At 39.2% G+C, this 19,885-nt stretch overlaps 1 protein-coding gene across 1 annotated transcript in view; it reads right to left on the bottom strand.

The window, feature by feature from the left end:
- LOC137642595 (isovaleryl-CoA dehydrogenase, mitochondrial) overlaps positions 1 to 19,885 on the bottom strand; it is a 225,601-nt gene that overhangs the window by 24,512 nt on the left and 181,204 nt on the right. The window contains exon 7 of the mRNA XM_068375291.1: positions 15,383 to 15,473. Coding sequence (XP_068231392.1) covers positions 15,383 to 15,473 — 91 coding nt within the window. The remainder of the gene's footprint in view (positions 1 to 15,382; positions 15,474 to 19,885) is intronic.

The following is a 19,885-nucleotide window of genomic DNA, read 5'->3' as shown; positions in this document are numbered from 1 at the left end:
TTGCTCATGTTCAAGGATATAAGAAGAGGATGCTTTCTATGGAGACATAGCTGGAGATAATCAAGAAGTCGGAGGCTGGCATGCGGTTGATCGTGATCGCTAAGGAATACAGGTATTGCTCGACTTACGACCTATGCGACTTGCAACTGTTCGACTTTATGACGGTTTTTTCAGGGTGATGACGTCACAAGTTTATCCGAAATAGGACGAATATTTCCTTGAAAATAATCTATTTTCTTGTATACATGTAAACTGATTTATCTTGGTAAATTATTATTTTCTTTTATTGTTAATATTCAGTATTTATTTTCAGTTAAAAATACATTAAGAAAAGTTTTAATATCATTCGAGTTCATATTATATGTCTGGTGATGTCACATCACCGGCGGAAAGCGTCCGGGCAATACAGTGATTTCCTTCCAATAGGCTAACGATTAATATTAGTATTTCCATTATCGAAATATCAAGTAACGATACTAAGTATTTTGTGGGTCTGTATCGGTTGTCAAGAGTACTACATAGCGTAAATTTGACTGTACGCTACTTTTATTTAATATCTGATAATGGATCGATGTTTATCTAAAGAAAATATACTAATAGGGCAAATATTCTCTTGAAAATAATATATTTCCTTTTAGATTATAAAAATAAAATACTTTTGTTTGGTAAGTTAGTATTTTCTTTTCATTTCTTGCAAGAAAAAAGAAAATGGATTAACATATTTTGCAAGTCATTCTTTGTAGAGTTTACGTCACATATCTTGTGACGTCATGTATTTGGCGGAAGCGCGCTGACAAACCGAATGATTTCCTTTCATTATGTTGCCAAGTAATCTTATTACAGCCTTCCCATAATCGAAACACCAAGTAACGATATCAAGTGTTTTAGTGGTCTGTATCATTAGTTATGAGATTAGTACAGCTTACCGTAAAGTTAAGAAAAAAAAAGTCTAATGACGTAATATTTCAGGCGGAAGGAGAGAGGCAAATCAAGTGATTTTCTTCCGATGCATTACTATTCCCATAATCGAAACATCGAATAAGGATATAAAGAATTTTTTAATAATTTTCAAAGAAATATGAAGATTTAACTGCATTAAAAATGAAAATACAGGGAGAGAGAGAGAGAGAGAGAGAGAGAGAGAGAGAGAGAGAGAGAGAGAGAGAGAGAGAGAGAGAGAGAGAGAGAGAGAGAGAGAGAGAGAGAGAAAGAGAGAGAGAGAGAAAGAGAGAGAGAGAGAGAGAGAGAGAGAGAGAGAGAGAGAGAGAGAGTGCGTATTCCATGTATAACTAATAATAAGGTCTATCAACGAACTGTATGGAAAATGTGATACTCTATATCATATTGGTGCTGTTGTAATATTCATTATGAAGAGATTTCGAATGTCAAGAAAATTATATAAATCAGTGTTATTCGTACTATAATTGTAATACGGCAGCGTGACCTTGAGATCAGCTGATCTCCCAACCAAAAGTAAATCAAAAGTAATAGTTGATTATTGAAATGCTCAAGAAATTAAAAATAAAATATGAACGTGCTTTAATAAACCACAATTTAACACAATAATGTCTAATGAAATATGAAGGCTTAATATTGAATGAAAAATTGAATGAAATTGTATGAAGCTTTAAAAATTAACTGCCCGTATGCGATTGCCAGAGCGAGCACACACACACACAGAAAGAGCTACAACAATTTCGCATGATACCTAATAATTAGACGAACTGTATGGAAACTGATTTTCTGTAACATATTGGCGCTGATGTAATATTCATCATGAAGATATTTCAAATATGTTAAGAAATAAAAAAAAAAAATGCCATTCACATGTACGCCATATTTTGATACGGTAGGTAGCGGCACTTTCAGATCAGCTGATCATAACCAATAGATAAACAAAATTTTAAGTAATTCTTGACTGGTAAAATGCTTCCAAAATTGAAAAGTAGAATACAAAAAATGCATTAATAGAGCATATGATATCCTTTCAAAGAAGAAAATGGAATAAGGATAGACAGTAATACAATATTGATGAAATATGACCAAGATGATTGGCGAATTATAACGCATCGTAATAAATCTAAGGAAACTTCACCTGTATAGCCAAAATCCGTTGACGATAGGCACATCCTTAAGCAGAAGTCAGTCATCAAAGCAGCAACACCTTCTAAGGGCATGACTGGTTTTTCAAGCAAAAGGAACCACATCCATGATGAGATGGAGAGACTGCTTTCCATTTGAATTAAGGACAAGGAAATTACTGGAAACATGATCACCAAGACAATAATCTGCCACAAGGCCAGCATGCGCCATTTTCGGTGATCTCATGCGTGCTCAGGCCAAAGACGACGCAGGACAAAGGACATCGAAGCAGGCACCTCAAGAGTTCAAGGCTTCTCGAGGGTGGTTGAAAAATTCAAGAAATGGTCTGGCATCCGTTCTGTGGTGCGGCATGGGGAGGGTACCAGCTCAAGATACGAAAGCGACCCAAGCCTTTGTTAAAACATTTGATGAGTTGACTCTCCAGGAAGGCTACAGTCTCCAGCAAGTCTTCAACTGTGACAAAACTGGGCATTTAATTTCTTTTAAAGAAAATGCCTCGTTGGACGTACAGTACATCACGGCAGAAGAGAAGTAGTTACCTGAGCATAAGCCTCTGAAGGACAGTCTTACCCTTGCACTCTGCACAAACGCTAGTGGGGATTGTAAGGCCAAGCCCCTTCTGGTGTATCATTCGGAGACTCTTTGAGCCTTCAGGGCTCACAATGCGCTAAAGGAGAAGCTTCCAGTGATGTGGAGGGATGATGTGAAAGCCTGGGTAACGAGACTCTTGTTTATTGAATAAGTAAATCTCTGTTTTGGTCTGACTGTCAAAAAATAGAGAAATGCCTCCCTCTGAAATGTCTGCTGGTGTTGGACAATGCCCCTGCTCACTCTCCTAACTTCGAGGAAGATATCCTTCTGGAATATTCTTTCATCAAGGTTCTCTATCTTCCACCTAACAACCAACCCCCCTACAGCCCATGGACCAACAAATGATTTTCAATTTCAAAAAGCTATAAGAGATGTTTTAAAATCACTGACAGCACAACCATCACCCCGCGTGAATTTTGGAAGGAGCATTTTGACATTGTCATATGCCTGTGACTCATTGATCAAGCTTGGCAGGTTTCGAGGCACACCTTGAACTCTTCATAGAAGAAGTCGTGGGAGGCATATGACAATGTCAAAATGCTCCTTCCAAAATTAGCAGCTGACTTTGACAAGGCATTCTCTCGTTAAGAGGGATGTATTCCCGGAATACGACAGAAATGGACAACAACAGTTTTACTTGTCAAAACCTTAAATCCATTCATATCAGCCCAATGAACTTGATTTGTCGATTGAGAGTTGTAATTTACTCTCAACCATTGTCATTCTAGCTGTAACAAATATGGAGTTATCATCTACAAATAAGTGTTGAGAGAATTTCTCTAGGAATAACTGAGGATATCCCATAAATAGCTAGTGGAAAAAGGGTTACACTTAGCACACTACCCTGGGGAACTACTACTTCCGGACATTTCATCTCAGATAGAGCTTCCCCACTCTAACTTGAAAAAAATCTATGTGAAACAATGCTTGAATGAACAATGGTAGCTCTCCTCTCAGTCCTGAGTTATGAATGGTTTTAAGTATAACATATCTCGATGCAGTATCATATGCCTTCTCGAGGTAAAAAAAAAAAAAAAAAAAACTGTTTTATGGTGCTGTTTGAAAGCAATGGCTTAACACATAGAGGGCTCAAGTCGTATCAACACATCAGTCATTGAATGCATTTTCCTAAATCCACACAAGATAGATGATAAAATAGCTTTCTTATCTAGGTACCACACCAGTCTTGCATTGACCATCTTCTCCATGATCTTACATAAACAACATGTCAATGCAATAGGTCAGTAGTTTGCTGCTAAAAACTTATCCTTACTGTTTTAAAAATGCTAAAATAATGGCTAGTTCCCAAACACTTGGATAACTATGATCATGCCATATTCTCGTAATAATGCTTAAAATAAATAACTTGGTATTAACAGGTACATGTTTAATCATTGCATATGGAATTCCATCACGACCAGGGGCTGTATCGTTGCAATTAGCAAGTATGGAATAAAATTCCCTTTTGGTAATAGGACTAAAGTAGGATTCCTCTTTTTCTGTTACAAAATTTAGCATTTTCCATTCTTCACTGCTTCTATACTGGTAACCAGGAGCTACTTTACACTTACTTGATACATTGGAAAATGATCAGCTAATGCACTGCAAACCTCAGTTGCTCCAGTCACATACTGACCATTCACCTTCAACACTGATGGTGGGTTAGGGGTGAATTTGCCTATCATTTTTACTTTTCTCCACACAGAAGATGGTGAAATTCTACTGTTAATGGAGGAAACAAAAGACACCCAAGATTGGTGCCTAGCTTCTCTCATGGCACGACGGAATTGTGCTCTACATTTCTTGTATATGATTAAATTCTCTTCAGTAAGGAGTCTGCGCAATTGAGTTAAAGACTTTCTTGTGGCTCTATGCAGGGCAATTAGTTCTGAAGACCACCAGAGGACTGGTCGTCGTTTGAATAACACTGTTGTTCTGGGAATAGAATTGAGTCGTCCTATATGAAGAGTTCCATTCAGGAAGCCTATGGCATCATCAACACTTTCAAACTGTTCTGTATTTCCTTTAATTTTGCTTAGCTCACAAAATCTACCCCAGTCCGCTTTGTCAAGATTCCATCGAGGCGATCTCTGTAATGGTGGAGCATTGTTATTGTTTATGATTGGTGCATGATTAATAGTATGCCTATCATCTAAAGTTCTCCAATCAAAATTAAGAAGACAGAGCTTACAATTGATAGGTCAATGCATGAACAGGTATCTGTCTTAACATGAAAGTGTGTAGGCTCTCCTGTATTAAGGAGTCCTACATCTTCTTTCTCCACAACTGATGATATAATATTACCCCTTGCGTTTGTCAAAACATCGCCCCATAAAGGATGTCTGCTATTAAAATCTCCTAGTAAGAGAAAACGTTTTGGGAGTTGTTGAATCGCCTCTAATAAATTATCATATTTGATGTTATCATTAGGAGCCAAGTAAAGAGAGCAGATTCTGCATTTTCTCTCCCTATATCTATCTGTACAACCACTGCCAGCAGAGGGGTACAGTTAGACAAGGATTTTGGAGGAACATTCTGACTAACTTCTATAGGACTTCCCCCATGGTTCCTTGCTCGTTGATTATATGGTATTTTATAGCTAACATACTCTCAAGAACAAGGAGTATTAGCATCGAGCTTGCTCTCCTGTAGGCATACAATTATAGGGGAGTGCTCATGAATGAGAAGTTTAAGTTCTTTATATTTGGCCCTTAAACCCTGACAATGCCATTGGAAAATGGAGGGAAAAATTATGGTTTATATTTTGGAAGACACCTTAGATGAAGTATTCCCTTTGATCTAACACTATTTTCCAGTGGTTTCTCTAGAGAGGATTCTTGATGTATTGGATTTTGTGTTTGTATTTTTCTTTGTTTCCTTTTGATCTAGTTGTTGAGGTGGATGGTGGACCTCAACTTAAATATTTGATTTATTTAAGTTGCTTTCCTGTTGATCAGAAACATTGGCAGACATCATATTTATTTGAAGTCATGACTTTGTTTCTTATGGTAGGAGGCGAGAGAGATGGAGGTCTCCCTCTTTTTTATTAAAAGGTCGTGAGCTACAATGATTTTGCCCCTTCCCCACTACAGGTGCAACAGGTAAATTGGTTTCAAGTGGAACCTCCATCAAATCAGGCAAGGATACGTCCTGAAAGAGGTTTCTACTATTGTTTGGAATGGGAGTAGATGATTTTTTAATATATTTCAGATCTTTCAATATCTGTTTTGATTTTTCCACATTTTCTGGATATAAATATTTAATGGGACTTTCATCTTCTTTAACTACTTTCATATCTTTCTTTATGTTGGAAGTGAGGATACTTTTCATCAATGTGTTTTGGCAAGTTTTTCTTCAAAAACAGTGAAAAGGGTTGCCCTGGCCTTATCTGTTTTTCACGAGCTCTTTTACGAGCCTCTTTAAATGTAACTCTTTTCATGGTCCTGATGGCCTGAATTACTTTTTCAAAATTAAACAACACAACTTTTAGATGCAGATGGGTGTGATTCCCCACAATGTATACAATTTGGATTTTCTGTACATGGTCCATGACTACTTTTTCCACAGTTGACGCAAACAGCTGGATTATCATTTAGTTTTTCTTTGCACTTCTGACTTAAATGACCATAAATCTGGCAATGATAACATCGCAACGGTGAAGAGATGTATGATTTCACCTTCAAAGATAGCCAACCAGCTTTAATAACATTAGGTAGTCTGCATTGATCAAATGTTATAATCAAAGTAGCAAGAGGAATGCATTGTTCACCAAGTCTCTTTCTCATTCTAACTACTTTTACTACTCCTTGACTTTTCATCCTCAATTTCTTTTTCCCCTATAAAAAGGAATTCGGGAGCATATACCACATCCCCACTCTGGATGAAAATAGGGTGCAAAAAGCATTTGACACTACGACCATCCAATGTTGAAAGTGTTTTTAATCTTTCGCTTTGCATTGGGGATTGTGTGTCTATCAAGAGACTTCCATTTCCCTGGGGAAGAATTTTTGGCTGCCCTCCACATATGTTCACTACAGTAATCCCTCGACATTTCGCGGCTTAAGTTTCACGGCCTCAGTGCATCGGGGATTTAAAAAAATATTCATAAAAAATTAGAAAAAATGGTGCGAAAGTTACGCGGGCGCTAGCAGAAGGCAGGGAGAATACATTAGAACATCAGGTATCAACACGGAGATGGCGCGCAACTCAAAATCCACCTCTCTGATTCGCTGGCCATCTCGGCTCCAGAATCTCGCAAGCTGATTGGCCGAGACGCCGAGACGCTTTACCTAGTATCTCTCCCCGCGAAGGGAGACCGCATTTATTGTTCTCTCTCGCTCGTGTTGCTTAGTCTTGTATCGTGGAACTTCTAGCAGTTTGTGTGCTTTTTTTAGTGAAAAAATAGTGTTTGTGATGCCCTTGAAAATGGCTTCTAGTAAACCCAAGAAGAAGAGAAAAATGATGACGGTGAACGAGAAAGTGAAATTATTGGACATGCTTAAGGCAGGCAATAGCTATGCCTCTGTTGCCCGCACTTACGGAGTGAATGAATCGATGGTTCGTTACATAAAAGATGAAATGAAAATACGTAAAACTGCCTAAATAACTTTCTCCAAGGACACTAAGCGCGTTGTGACTCCTCGTAATCAGACGATTGTGCAAATGGAGAATGCATTATCAATGTAGATATCAGACTATCGGGAAAAGAAGGTTAGTCTCGAACGAAGACGATGAAGGTGATGATGACGACGAAGATAATGATCCTGCCCCACGAGAAAATTGTGGTTTTGTTGCCAGCAAGGGCTGGTTCGAGAAATTCAAGAGGAGGTTTGGCCTTTTCAGCATTCTTTTATATGGGGAGGCCGCCTCGACAGACCAAGAGGCAGCTCTTCGTTACGTCGAGGACGAGTTCCTGAAATTAATTAAAGAAGGTGGCTATCTCCCTGAGCAGCTGTTCAATATGGATGACACTGGCCTCTTCTGGAAGAGGATGCCGCCCTGGACGTTCCTTTACAAGGACCAAGTAAAGAAGCCAGGGTTCAAGGCTCACAGCCCACAAAGATCACGTCACTCTCCTCATGTGCTGCAGGCTTCATGCTCAAGCCCGGCTTAATTAACAAGTCCTTGAATCCTCGGGCTTTGAAAAACAAAAACAAAGCCTTGCTGCCCGTCTACTGGACGAGTTATAAAAAGGCATGGATAACCAAAGCCCTCAAACTCGACTGGTTCGTGAACTGCTTTATCCCGCAAGTGAAGCTGTACCTTGCGAAGAATGGTTGATTGATTGATTTGAAGTTCTCTGGCATCCTGATATCAAAGGTCATTGATGCCAATATTGTTTATTATAAATAAAGATTAGAAGAATATTCAATTAAAACCAGAGAAGTAAATATGTTATAAAAGTTAAATAGCATTAAGAAGACCTGCTTCTGATATAAATTTAAAAATGCCACTAGCATTATACGACACATCATGTCCAAGGATCTTGGCAAGGATGAACCTGCCATCTTCACCACGAGCCTCAAACAGATATCTATTTCTTTCAGTGCTATTAGTGAGGCATTCAGTCAACAAATGCCTTACTGTCAAGGGTATCAAACAGTCGTCGCAATATGGTTGGTGTTGGCCAGCCAGCAGAAACTCGTGTGTCATCCGAGTTTGACCAATGCGGAGAAGACAAAGCGTAGTCTCCAATTTTCGGGGCATTCCATTATACCTCCAAGGGGATAAACCATTTGATATTTCTCTCATTTTATTTTCACTTAAATGATCCCAATGCTGTTGTCAATTGTTGAAAATAGAATTCTTAATTGCTGGTAAAAAATCATTACAAAGAATGGGAGATCTTCTTGGTAGCAACTCGGCTGCAGCACTCTTTGCCAGTGAATCTGCCTCTTCATTTCCAGACACACCTACATGTGCAGGAACCCAGCAAAATCGAACTGCTATACCTTTTAGGTCAATAATTAACAGCCACTCTAAAATCTTTAAAACTAAAGGGTTACTAGAATTAAAACCTTCTAAAACTTGAAGGACACTTCTTGAATCACTATAAATGGTAAAATTGTCCTCCGCTTTTAACGCTATTTCCTCAATAGTGGTTAGTATACCATATAATTCATCAGTAAATATGGAAGATAATGGAGGAAGTGCCCCTCTACAATTAAAAGAACTACTATATACTCCAAATCCAATGCCAGCATCAGATTTGGAGCCATCAGTATATATAAAAGTTGATTCCTTATGTTCTTCAACAAGTTCCATAAAAAGAGATTCTTCTTCTTTAGATTGCCCGGAGCTTCTCTCCAGACAGGGGCTTTTTGACGGTGCGTCTAGCATAAAAAGAGATCTAGCTTCTAATCCAGTCATGTTTTTTTTAACCCCAATAAAATATTTACAGAAAGATATCTGGTAATTTCCACGGAGGGGTTGATGGTATCTTAAATGGAAGTAGCTTACCTCTAATTTTTTTCAAGACTGTTTAATAATCATTTTACTCGAAAGCCATAAGGTTGAGGAGATTTTGGGTGCAACTCAAAGTATTTTGAGTTCTTTACATGGCTTGCAGTCTGAAAAGCTAAAGAGTTGGGGAGTCTTTGTAACCTTAACCAATATCGAATAATGGAAGACATGCGGTAATGGTCTAGAGGTAACTCTCCAGCATCAACAATGAGAGTTGGGATAGGTGAGGTTCTAAATGCTCTAGTGAACAATCTTATACCAGCATGATGTACTGAATCTAATATCTTTAATTGACTTGGGGTGGCTGAGGAGTATATTTCACACCCATAACTAATTTTTGGAAAAAAATATTATTATAAAATAAATTTTTGAACATACTTACCCGGTGGATATATATATATAGCTTAAATCCCTGACGTTACAGCAGAAATTCAAAACTCGCGGCAATTGCAGATTGAGTAGCCAGGTGTACCACCAGTGAGCCCTCACGCGACGGTACTTAGAACCACTCCATGTATCTTCAGATTTTCCATGCCCATAGGTCTCTAACAGGGGAGGAGGGAGGGAGTTAAATTATATATACGCACCAGGTAAGTATGTTCAAAAATTAATTTTATAATGAAAATATCATTTTTAAACATCTGACTTACCCGGTGGATATATATATAGCTTATTGACACCCTTGGTGGAGGGTCAGAGACAGCCAACATTATTGGAATATTATTTAAGAGTTAAATAACAAGCTTAAGGGTTCGTTCCTGATAAGGAAGCTGACTTTTATGATACTAGTCATTAGTCCGCTTGCCTTATGAGACCCAGCAATCCACTCAGGGGGCTGAAGACCTCTAGGAGCTGTCAAACCAGTGTAAATCCTCTATGTTGACAGGACCTCAACCAATACCCTTGTTCTGGGGTCTCTCAAGGAACAAAATTGACCACCTGCTAAAATCAATGATTGTGGAAGACTGTCGACCAATCTCAGAGCAACCATAAAAATACAAAAGTTCCAAGAGAAGAAAAGGGTATTAGGATTATGGGAACATAGTGGTGGATTCTTCCCCCACTACTGCACTCGCTGCTACAAATGGTCCCAGAGTGAAGCAGTCCTCAAAAAGAGTTTGGACACATTTCAAATAATGTGAAGCGAACACATATTTACGCCTCTAAAAGGTTGTGTCCTTAATGCTTTGCAACGATCTATTCTGCTTGAAGGCCACCGAGGTTGTTACAGTTTGAACTTCAAGCGTCTTGGCCTTTATAAAAACTTGCAGTCTGCCTTACTGCAAAGTGCATGAGCCTCTTAATTAAGAGCCTGATGAAGAATGAAAGAGCATTCTTCGACATCTGTAACGAGGACTTCTAGACCGAGCAACAAAGAGCTTCCGACTAGCCTCGCAACTCTTTCGTTCAGTTCAGATAAAAACTTCAGGGCTCTTACTGAGCACAGAACTCTCTCCAACTCCTCGCCAGCCACATCTGAAAGGTTCGGAATCTAAAAAGCCTTGGGTCAAGGTTGAGAAGGGCGTTCGTTCTTGGCGAGAAAGCCTAACTGCAATGAGCAGATAGCTTTGTCATCTCGAAAAAAACCCCAATCATTTAAGCTAAAAGCATGAATCCCACTGACTCTGTGAGCTGTCGCCAGACTGACCAAAAATAGTCTTCATCGTGAGGTCCTTAAATGAAGCTGAATGCAAGGGCTCAAACCTGTCACTCATAATGAACTTCAGGACAATATTCAGATTCCAAACTGGTGAATCCTGGAGCTGTTGCTTTGATGTTTCAAACGATTTGAGAAGTTTCTGTAGGTCTTTAACATTAGAAAGGTTCAAGTCTTTGTGCCATGAATACGGTGAGTAAATCCACTCTTAATGAAAGACTTCTTTGAGTGTCTACCATCCATTGCAGTATCTCTGTGAACCACTCTCTGAGGGCCAAAAGAGGGCCACTAGAGTCAATCCATTCCTTTTGTGTGACACAAACTTTTGCATCACTTTGTAATGAATTGAACAGTGGAAATGCGTACAAGTCCATGTCACGAGCTGTTTGACGCTTGGGGTCGCATTCTGCTTGATGGTTGACATCACGTCCCGATAGACGCTCGACGTCACGTCTTGCTGGACGCTCGCTGTCACGTCCTGCAGGACGTCATGTTCCGCTGGAAGCTCGATGTCCTGTTAGGTGGACGTTCGACGTCATGTCTGTCTGCTTGACTCCTTGGGTTAAAATGGCTAAAATACGAGATTTAACTAGGGAGTTGTAAAGACGTTCGTCATCAAGAACATCTCGACTAGTAGCCTCACTACGCTTGGTGTCCAGGTGTGAAGTTACCTGACACTCAGGGTCCAGGCCTGCTACTCTCTTGTTGTTTGCAGGCTGATAAACTAGCATGAGCAGAGCGAGCTTCTGTTGCATATCTAGCAGCATAATAAAAATCGGGTCAACCCGTTGTGGTACAGGAGACGTCACGTCTACCACAAGCTCTCTTTCTACACCGTTTAAAAAAAACACGCAGAGCGTCCAAAAGACGATAACCAGTTTAACGGTGGAGAAGGAGCATGAACCGATGTCATGCTAGGCTCAGACAACTGTCCTGCAACTGGGTGAGTTGGACGTTATTTGACAGATGCTGACATCCTTAAAGGATGTTAGTTAGGAGAGTTTTCTTCAGTAGAAAGAAAAAACGCTCAGGACTGCTCCATAAACTACAACCAGAAGCTTGCGTGTCATGATAGGACGCTGATTGACCGTGTCCACCTTCCTCTTCGGAGGTCCGGAAGTTGATGCCAGCCTTGCCTGGGCGCTGCGTCATCCGAAGATGATGAAAAAACTTTTACCTCACCTTTCCTATGATGAAGGTGAGCGTCCTGAGAAGCGTCAATAGGTATGCTCGAGGAGGTGTCTGCTTGGGAGCTAAAGCCTCTCGTTTCCTTTATCGTTCGACATTCTTTCTCCCAGGGGATAGGGAACTTGGAAGAAGTTTTAAGGTCGACATTCCTTGGAAGAGGTCTATGGATAAGGACGACAGGTTCTAACAGACGCACCCTCTAATTGAGGGGTGGTGCTTAGACTGAAACAAAGAGCCCAAAACTGGACAATTTCCTCCTATACACGAACCTTCAGGTATTGCTTGAAGTTTGGATGGATGAGGATGTAGAAGTAAGCATCCTGGAGGTCTAAAGAGACCATCCAGTGGACCTTTCCTACTGCTGTAAGGACTGATTTCGATGTCTCCATGAAGAACTTTGTCTTCTGAACTAAGGTGTTGAGAGCAGTGACATCTAGGACCGGACAATAGCCTCCCTCTCCAAAAAGAGAGACATTTGATGTTGCATAGTCTGTCTCTTAGGCTCCTTTCAGTATTTGGCAGAGAGGTCTATCGGAGTAACTAATAAAGGAGGTTTCACAAGGAAAAATATTTCGCATCCATCCTTTAGTAATAGCACAGACCAAAGGTCTGCTCCTCTCCTTTCCCAGGATCGCTAGAAGTAGTTAAGTCTGCCTCCTACTGTTGTCTGTGTGGTTTAGAGAAAAGTATGTAAAGACTTTCTTGCTGATTTAGACACCAAAACCTGTGTCTTTGACCAACTCTTGAGGGAGAAGAGAGGAAGAAAAAAGGGGTGGTGCAAAGTTATCCTGCTTCATTGCCTGCATTCCTTAAGACTCAGCGATCCACCCAGGGGCTGTAAAAGTCTCTGTGGCGCTCGCGATTCAGACGCTCAGAACTATGATGTTTGCGTCTAGAACATTCGCTCATCCAATAAGAAAGACAAAGTTGCACTCAGTTCCAAACATCGCATCAAACTCTTACAGCATCGTTAGCAGTGCTGGACATTCGACGTCCTGCTGGATGCTCGACGTTCTACTGGAAGCTTGATGACGTCATGCCTGTATAACGATGTCCTGCTGGAAGCTCGATGATGTCACGCTCGTGTTACGTGTCATGACTTCCAGCTACTCAACGCTTGGCGTGATGTAGTCCATTCCTTAACGCTTGGCGTCCTTCTTGACGCTAGTTTATTTATCTAGAAGGAAGTGAAATACGTAAGACGCCAGCACTGTCTGTGAGCTGAGTCAACACAGTGCAGATAACACTTTTACCTCGCTTTACCTATGGCGAGGGCGAGCGTTCTGGGAAGCGTCAACAGGAACGCTCGAGGGGACTTCTGCTCGGGTCTTACAAGATGCTCAGCACCAAGCTAACGCCTCTCGTTTCCTTTCACCGATAGACATTCCTTCTCCCAGGGGTTAGGGAGCTTGGAACAGGTCTAAGGCTAGGATAACGACAGGTCCAAGCAGAAGCACCCTCCACTGTATTGCATAAATTCACTGCACTAATTTAGCACTAAAAACTTGCACTTTTAAACTCTTTCACATAAGACCAAAAGTAGACATGCCCGTTGTGAGAGATCTTACTATTCTGTCAAGGGCTTAAATGAGAAAGCAATACGTATTCTCTGAATCCTATATAAAATGTAACAACATATTTTATATAAAATATTAAACGAACAGATATAGGAATAAAGTATATATATATATATAAAATGTAAACAACCCTTAATACTTAAGGGTTTCCAATAAAAGATGATTTGCCACATTTTACAATTGGAGCATCTATATATATTACACGAAAAATATTAGTATTCCCCAAAACGAACAAGTAAACAACGATACAAAGAATCGTGAGACTATATTGATTGGCATGAATACTACGTAGTGTAAAATTAACTGTACGCTAATTTTCTTTAATCTCTGCAAAAAGATTATCTAAAGAAAAAATACTAAAGGAACCAATATCTTGTAAAATAACATATTCCTTTTTATCTTATAAAACTTGAATACTTTGGTTTTTAAGAAGAATTTACTTTTCATAAATAACAATACAAAGAAATTTGTAATACTGTATCGATTGACTGAGAACTGCATAGCGTAAATTAAACTGAACGCTAGTTTAGTTAATCTTTGAAAACAGATCAAATATTATCTAAAGAAAGTATACTAAATGGACAAAAATTTTCTTAAAATAACATACTCCTTTTATAAGATAGTATTCACTTCTCATTCTTTGTAGAATTAGCCGCGATATATGATGGATTACAATACTTTCCTATTAGTTTTAAGACATTCACCTCTCTCTCTCTCTCTCTCTCTCTCTCTCTTAAAATAACATACTCCTTTTATAAGATAGTATTCACTTCTCATTCTTTGTAGAATTAGCGCGATATATGATGGATTACAATACTTTCCTATTAGTTTTAAGACATTCATATATATATCTCTCTCTCTCTCTCTCTCTCTCTCTCTCTCTCTCTCTCTCTCTCTCTCTCCTCTCTCTCTCTCTTCCTAGTATTTTCTTATAATCATTCTTTACATGACATGAATAAGATTCTAACATTACAATAGTAGAACCTGAGTTGGAGTAGTCTGTACCGAGGTCCATTTTTGCATGTTTTCCAGATCGTCAACACAGAGGTTGGTTTGTATACAAGAAGCAAGCCAGGTTATCCACCTCTTATTGGAGGATGTCAGTCCTCCTATTCCATGTGGTCCAACACGGGAAGAGGCTTCAGCAGGGATCAGTCCTCTATTAGAGAGGGGCTGCCTCTCTTTAGGTGGGCGTACATTGGTCAGAGGGGGGGTAGTTAGCCCCTCCCCCCGACGACTCCAATGCGACTTAAAACTGGATCACTGGAGCCCAACTCTTAACAGACTTGTTCTGCACCAAATGGGGTATGCCAGAGGGTGATGGCGTCTAAATTTTTACACGTTGAGGCTATCCATACCACTCTGTGCCAAATCCAAAGAAGCAATCAAACCAAAGTCAAACAGGCCAAAGTCGTCAACAAGTTCATGCCCAAGAGAAAGAGATGGGAGAATAAAAGAAATAACAGAAGGAAAGAAAGTGCTGACTAATTTAGTTGGATCAACAATTGGGCACCAAGGTCCAATAGGAAAGCAGTTACCACTGTTCATCAGAGCCCAGCTGCTAATCCCTAAGCCCCCATTCTCATCAAGGCTTCAGCATCTGGGGAGGGTGAGTGGAAAGTGATGATTAAACCAAGCTTCTAGAGAAGAAGCAATATGATAATCAGGGGAGGTTTGTAGAAATAATATCCTTGAGTATTATTTCCTGTCTTCTCATTGCAATATAAGCAAGCAGAAATAATATCAAGCAATATAATATACATACATATATAATTCTATATCCAAAATAATCCATTTTACTGACCTGCATAAGCTGGAACTCCCCAATTCGAGTGTTAAACTGTTTGCGGACATGAACATACTCAAAGGCTACATCGCATGCAGCCTGCATCAAGCTGTAACACGGGGTATAGATTTTAATGAAAACAGTGTAATACATACTAAAACTTACCATCATTTAATGAATCATAATCCAAGCCAAGTAAACATTTTTATTCTAATATATTATGTAAATAGTTTTCTAAACTATAGTGCAATAAAATATACAAAGTCCTCTACATAAAAAAAATCAATATTGTATACAAAATCTCAAGTTCCACTAATAACTCTTGGTAAAACGTGTTCAGTTTACTAAGCAACTGAAAAATAAGAAATGTAAGTGTTCTGAATTTGTGTGGAGCGGTTACCCTAAAAATCACACATTTTTAAAGTAATTTGTATTTTTCATAACTATACACACCTAAAGGCTGACTAATGAATGAATGATTTAAAGTTCTCTGGCATCCTGACATTGAAGGTCATCGACGCCAATATCGTTTATAATAAATAAAGATTAAAAGAATATTCACTTAAAAGCAGAAAAGTAAATATGTTATAAATGTTAAATAGCATTAAGAAGATCTTCTTCTGATATAAATCTAAAAATACCACTAGCATTGTACGACACATGTCCAAGGATCTTGGCAAGGATGAACCTGCCATCATCAGCCCGAGCCTCAAACAGATATCTATTTCCTTCTGTGCGATAAGTGGGGTATTCAGTCAACAAATGCCTCACTGTCAAGGATATCAAACAGTCGTCGCAATATAGTTGGTGTTGGCCAGCCAGCAGAAACTCGTGTGACAAATGTGGACACAACACAGAGTAGTCTCCCATTTTCGGGGCAACCAATTATACCTCCAAAGGGATATAACAATCGCAATTTCTCTCACTTATTTCCAGTTAAACTATCCCAATGCTGTTGCCAATTGTTATAAATAAAATCATTAATTGCTGGTAAAAAATCATTACAGAGAATGAGATACCTTCTTGGTAGCAACTCGAAACCCTGCAAAATCAAACTGTTATACCTTTTAAGCCAATAATTAATAGCCCCTCTAAAATCTTTAAAACTAAAGGGTTACTAGAATTAAAACCTTCTAAAGCTTGAAGGAAACTTCTTGAACCACTATATATGGTAAAATTGGCCTCCTCTTTTAACGCTATTTTCTCAATAGCGGTTAGTATGCCATATAATTCAGCAGTAAATATGGAAGATATTGGAGGAAGTGCCCCTCTACAGTTAAATGAACTACTATATACTCCAAATCCAATTCCAGCATCAGAATTGGAGCCATCAGTATATATAAAAGTTGATTCCCTATGTTCTTCAACATGTTCCATAAAAAGAGACCTAGCTTCTAATCCAGTCATGTTTTTTTTTTTAACACCAATAAAATATTTACAAAAAGATATCTCTAGTAATTTCAGAGGGGTTGATGATATCTTAAATGGAAGCACCTTACCTCTAATTATATTGATTGTTTAATAATTGTTATACCCGAAAGCCATGAGGTTGAGAAGATTTTGGGTGGAACTCAAAGTATGTTGAGTGCCTTACAAGGCTTGCAGTCTGAAAGGCTAAAGAGTTAAGGAGTCTTTGTAATCTAAACCAAACCCGAATAATGGAAGATATTTGGTAATGGTCTAGAGGTAACTCTCCAGCAACAACAAGGAGACTTGGGATAGGTTGTGCACGGACAGAGTGTCGAAAGACAGAGTGTCGAAGGACAGAGTGTCGAAGGACAGAGCGTCGAAGGACAAGTGTCGAGTGTCGAATGGACAAAATGTCGAACAGACAAAGTGTCGAAAAGACAAAATGTCGAACAGACAATGTGTCGAACAGACAATGTGTCGAAATTATAAAAATGATAAATGATAAAATATAAATGATAAAAAGAGAGAGAATACAGTATCCATTTAACTAACGACCTAATTAACCTTTAACTATATAATAATGTTTACATTGGTATATCCTTACATATAACTGTATACCAATGTTTACAATGATATATCCTTACATATAACAATTCCTACATTGTTATATTCTTACATGCATATTCTAGAGAGAGATAGAGAGAATATATATACGGTATTCAGTCTGTTAAGAGATTTTTCACCAGTTAACTTCCTTTGGGATTCAAGTTTCAATTTAAATTTCCATTCTACCTAACCTATAATAATGGAAATAATCAAGACTCAAATGGGTGGAAAGAAACTGCTACATGAAGGCTATGCATACGTGATAGATAAAGTGGTTAACGAAAGAATATATTGGAAATGTGAAAAACGAAACTATTGTAACGGCAGAGCAATAACTCAAGGTGAAACAATTTCCAAAACTACTGAGCATTCACACCAGCAAGACAGTTCTCATATTGATGCTATAAAAGTTATAGATAAGATAAAAATTCATTCTAAACATTCCGAAGAAACTCCATCTTCTTTAATAAATCAGTGCACAAACGATGTTCCAGTCTCCATAGTTGGAAAGCTTCCAAGAAAGGAATCTCTAGCTCGAACAATTAGGAGAGTTCGAAATTCAACTTTTAGCGGTGAAAACTTAACTGTAACCACGAGGGGAGAGCCTTTCTTATCATTTGATGAAAATGGCGTAAAAATATATTCAACAACCCAGAATCTCAACACTTTGAGCTCCAATAGAAGATGGTTCTGTGACGGAACTTTCAAGTCGGCCCCTAATGGAAATCAACTATATACCATTCATGGTGTTATTGATCAAAACATAACTTTACCCTTAATGTACTGCATTACCGAAAACAAAGACGAGACTACTTATTCCATTATTTTTTAGTTTTTGTCTGCTAAGCAACTAAATCCTATTTCCATTATTTTACCGGAGTCCACAATTTATAGATGCTTCTTTCACTTCGGGCAGTGTTTGTGGAGAAAAATCCAAGCCCTAGGATTGCAGACATGGTATAACGAGTGTAATAAAGGGATTTTGACGAAGGAAAAATCTATTTCTGGGGAGAGACCTGTGACGCCCGGCGAAAAAGTCCTTCTTTGTACTTTTTCTGATATAAATCTTCCAAATATACCAGAGAAAATTAAAAGCATGGAATGCAGAGGTTACAACCCTCGAGCGAGCACCTTGTTGGTGTCGTATATCTAAAAAGGGCGTTTGTAAAACACTATTCACAGGCTGTCTTCCATTTAGATAATCCCTTCATCAAAGGGGGAGGGCCGTGACAGGCCCTAGAGAATACAGTTGGGTTACCCTACCGACACCTACCACTCGCGCTCACCAGGTCATCCTTCTGCAAGAACATATGGCTTGGCAAGGAAAAGGGTGGGTCCGTACAAAAATAATCGGGAAGGGTTTCGCCGGGCGTCACAGGTCTCTCCCCAGAAATAGATTTTTCCTTCGTCAAAATCCCTTTTCTGGGTCGACCTGTGACGGCCGGCGAAAAAGTACCAGAGAATGCCTTCCAAGCCCAATAAATTAATAACATAATGAGGAGAATACAATCACCATGTACGACAATACTATGATATAATAAAGTAATCGTCCAATTACCAACCAGCCAAATGACATAGGGAACGTAAGGTTAAATAATAAAGACGACAAGGAACCAACTGAGTGTCGAATCGCAAAAGGCATCAAACCTTACATGTCTAAGTATATCTAAACATTAAAGGAACGGTAACTACAATAACAGTTAAACCATAGGAATTAAACATGGCAAATATCATAGGGCTAACGAACTACCAAGGAGAGCGGCGACGTGGTGTGAGTGGCGGGTAGGAGGGAGAAGAGAAGAGATGGAAGAAAGGAAGAAGAGGAGATTAATGGGGAGAGATAAGGCTCCCCTCTGCCATCGTCGGGTATTTAAGGGCCTGTAAGATCTTTAGATATTGGCGTTTGACAACCATAGGGGATTTCCAACCCGTATATTTTTTAAAATCATCAAAGTCCCTGTTCTGGAAGTCATTGTTGGAGGCATCTACTGTCCGTATATCATGAGCCTGGGGAAATGATTCCGGATTAGTATGTTTAACGAAGTAGAGGATTTGTTGCCTGATACCGTGAATGGAAATAGTACCTCCTTGTTCCCTGATAACCAAGGGGCCAGACGAGCGGGTGGTAGTTCTAGCTAAAAAGGGGCTTGAGAGTGTGACTGTACACGGAGAAAAATCCTGGGGATGAAGAATAATCTTCCGAGAGGAGCACCTATTTGCGGATCCTCATTTTTTAGCTAGGGAAGCTTTGTCTGGAAAAGGAGTACTTCGGCTGAAGGGAGGAAATCTATGTTTTCCGGGTTTCGTGAGAGCTGCTAGTTCTGATGTTCCATCACCTGAGGCCATAGCCGTTAGAAATAAAGTCTTCCTAAGAAGAGTGATATAAGAGCAGGATTCATTGTCCGTGTCCATCGCAAGTTTGAGAACACCGTTCAGAGACCAAGAGTCCTTTTGTGGCCGAACCGAAGGTCGAAGCCTAGCACATGTTTTTTGGGGTTGATGAGA

The sequence above is a fragment of the Palaemon carinicauda genome, chromosome 6 (genome assembly GCF_036898095.1).
Source record: "Palaemon carinicauda isolate YSFRI2023 chromosome 6, ASM3689809v2, whole genome shotgun sequence".
Taxonomy (NCBI): domain Eukaryota; kingdom Metazoa; phylum Arthropoda; class Malacostraca; order Decapoda; family Palaemonidae; genus Palaemon; species Palaemon carinicauda.
This window is presented reverse-complemented; position numbering and strand designations above follow the sequence as displayed.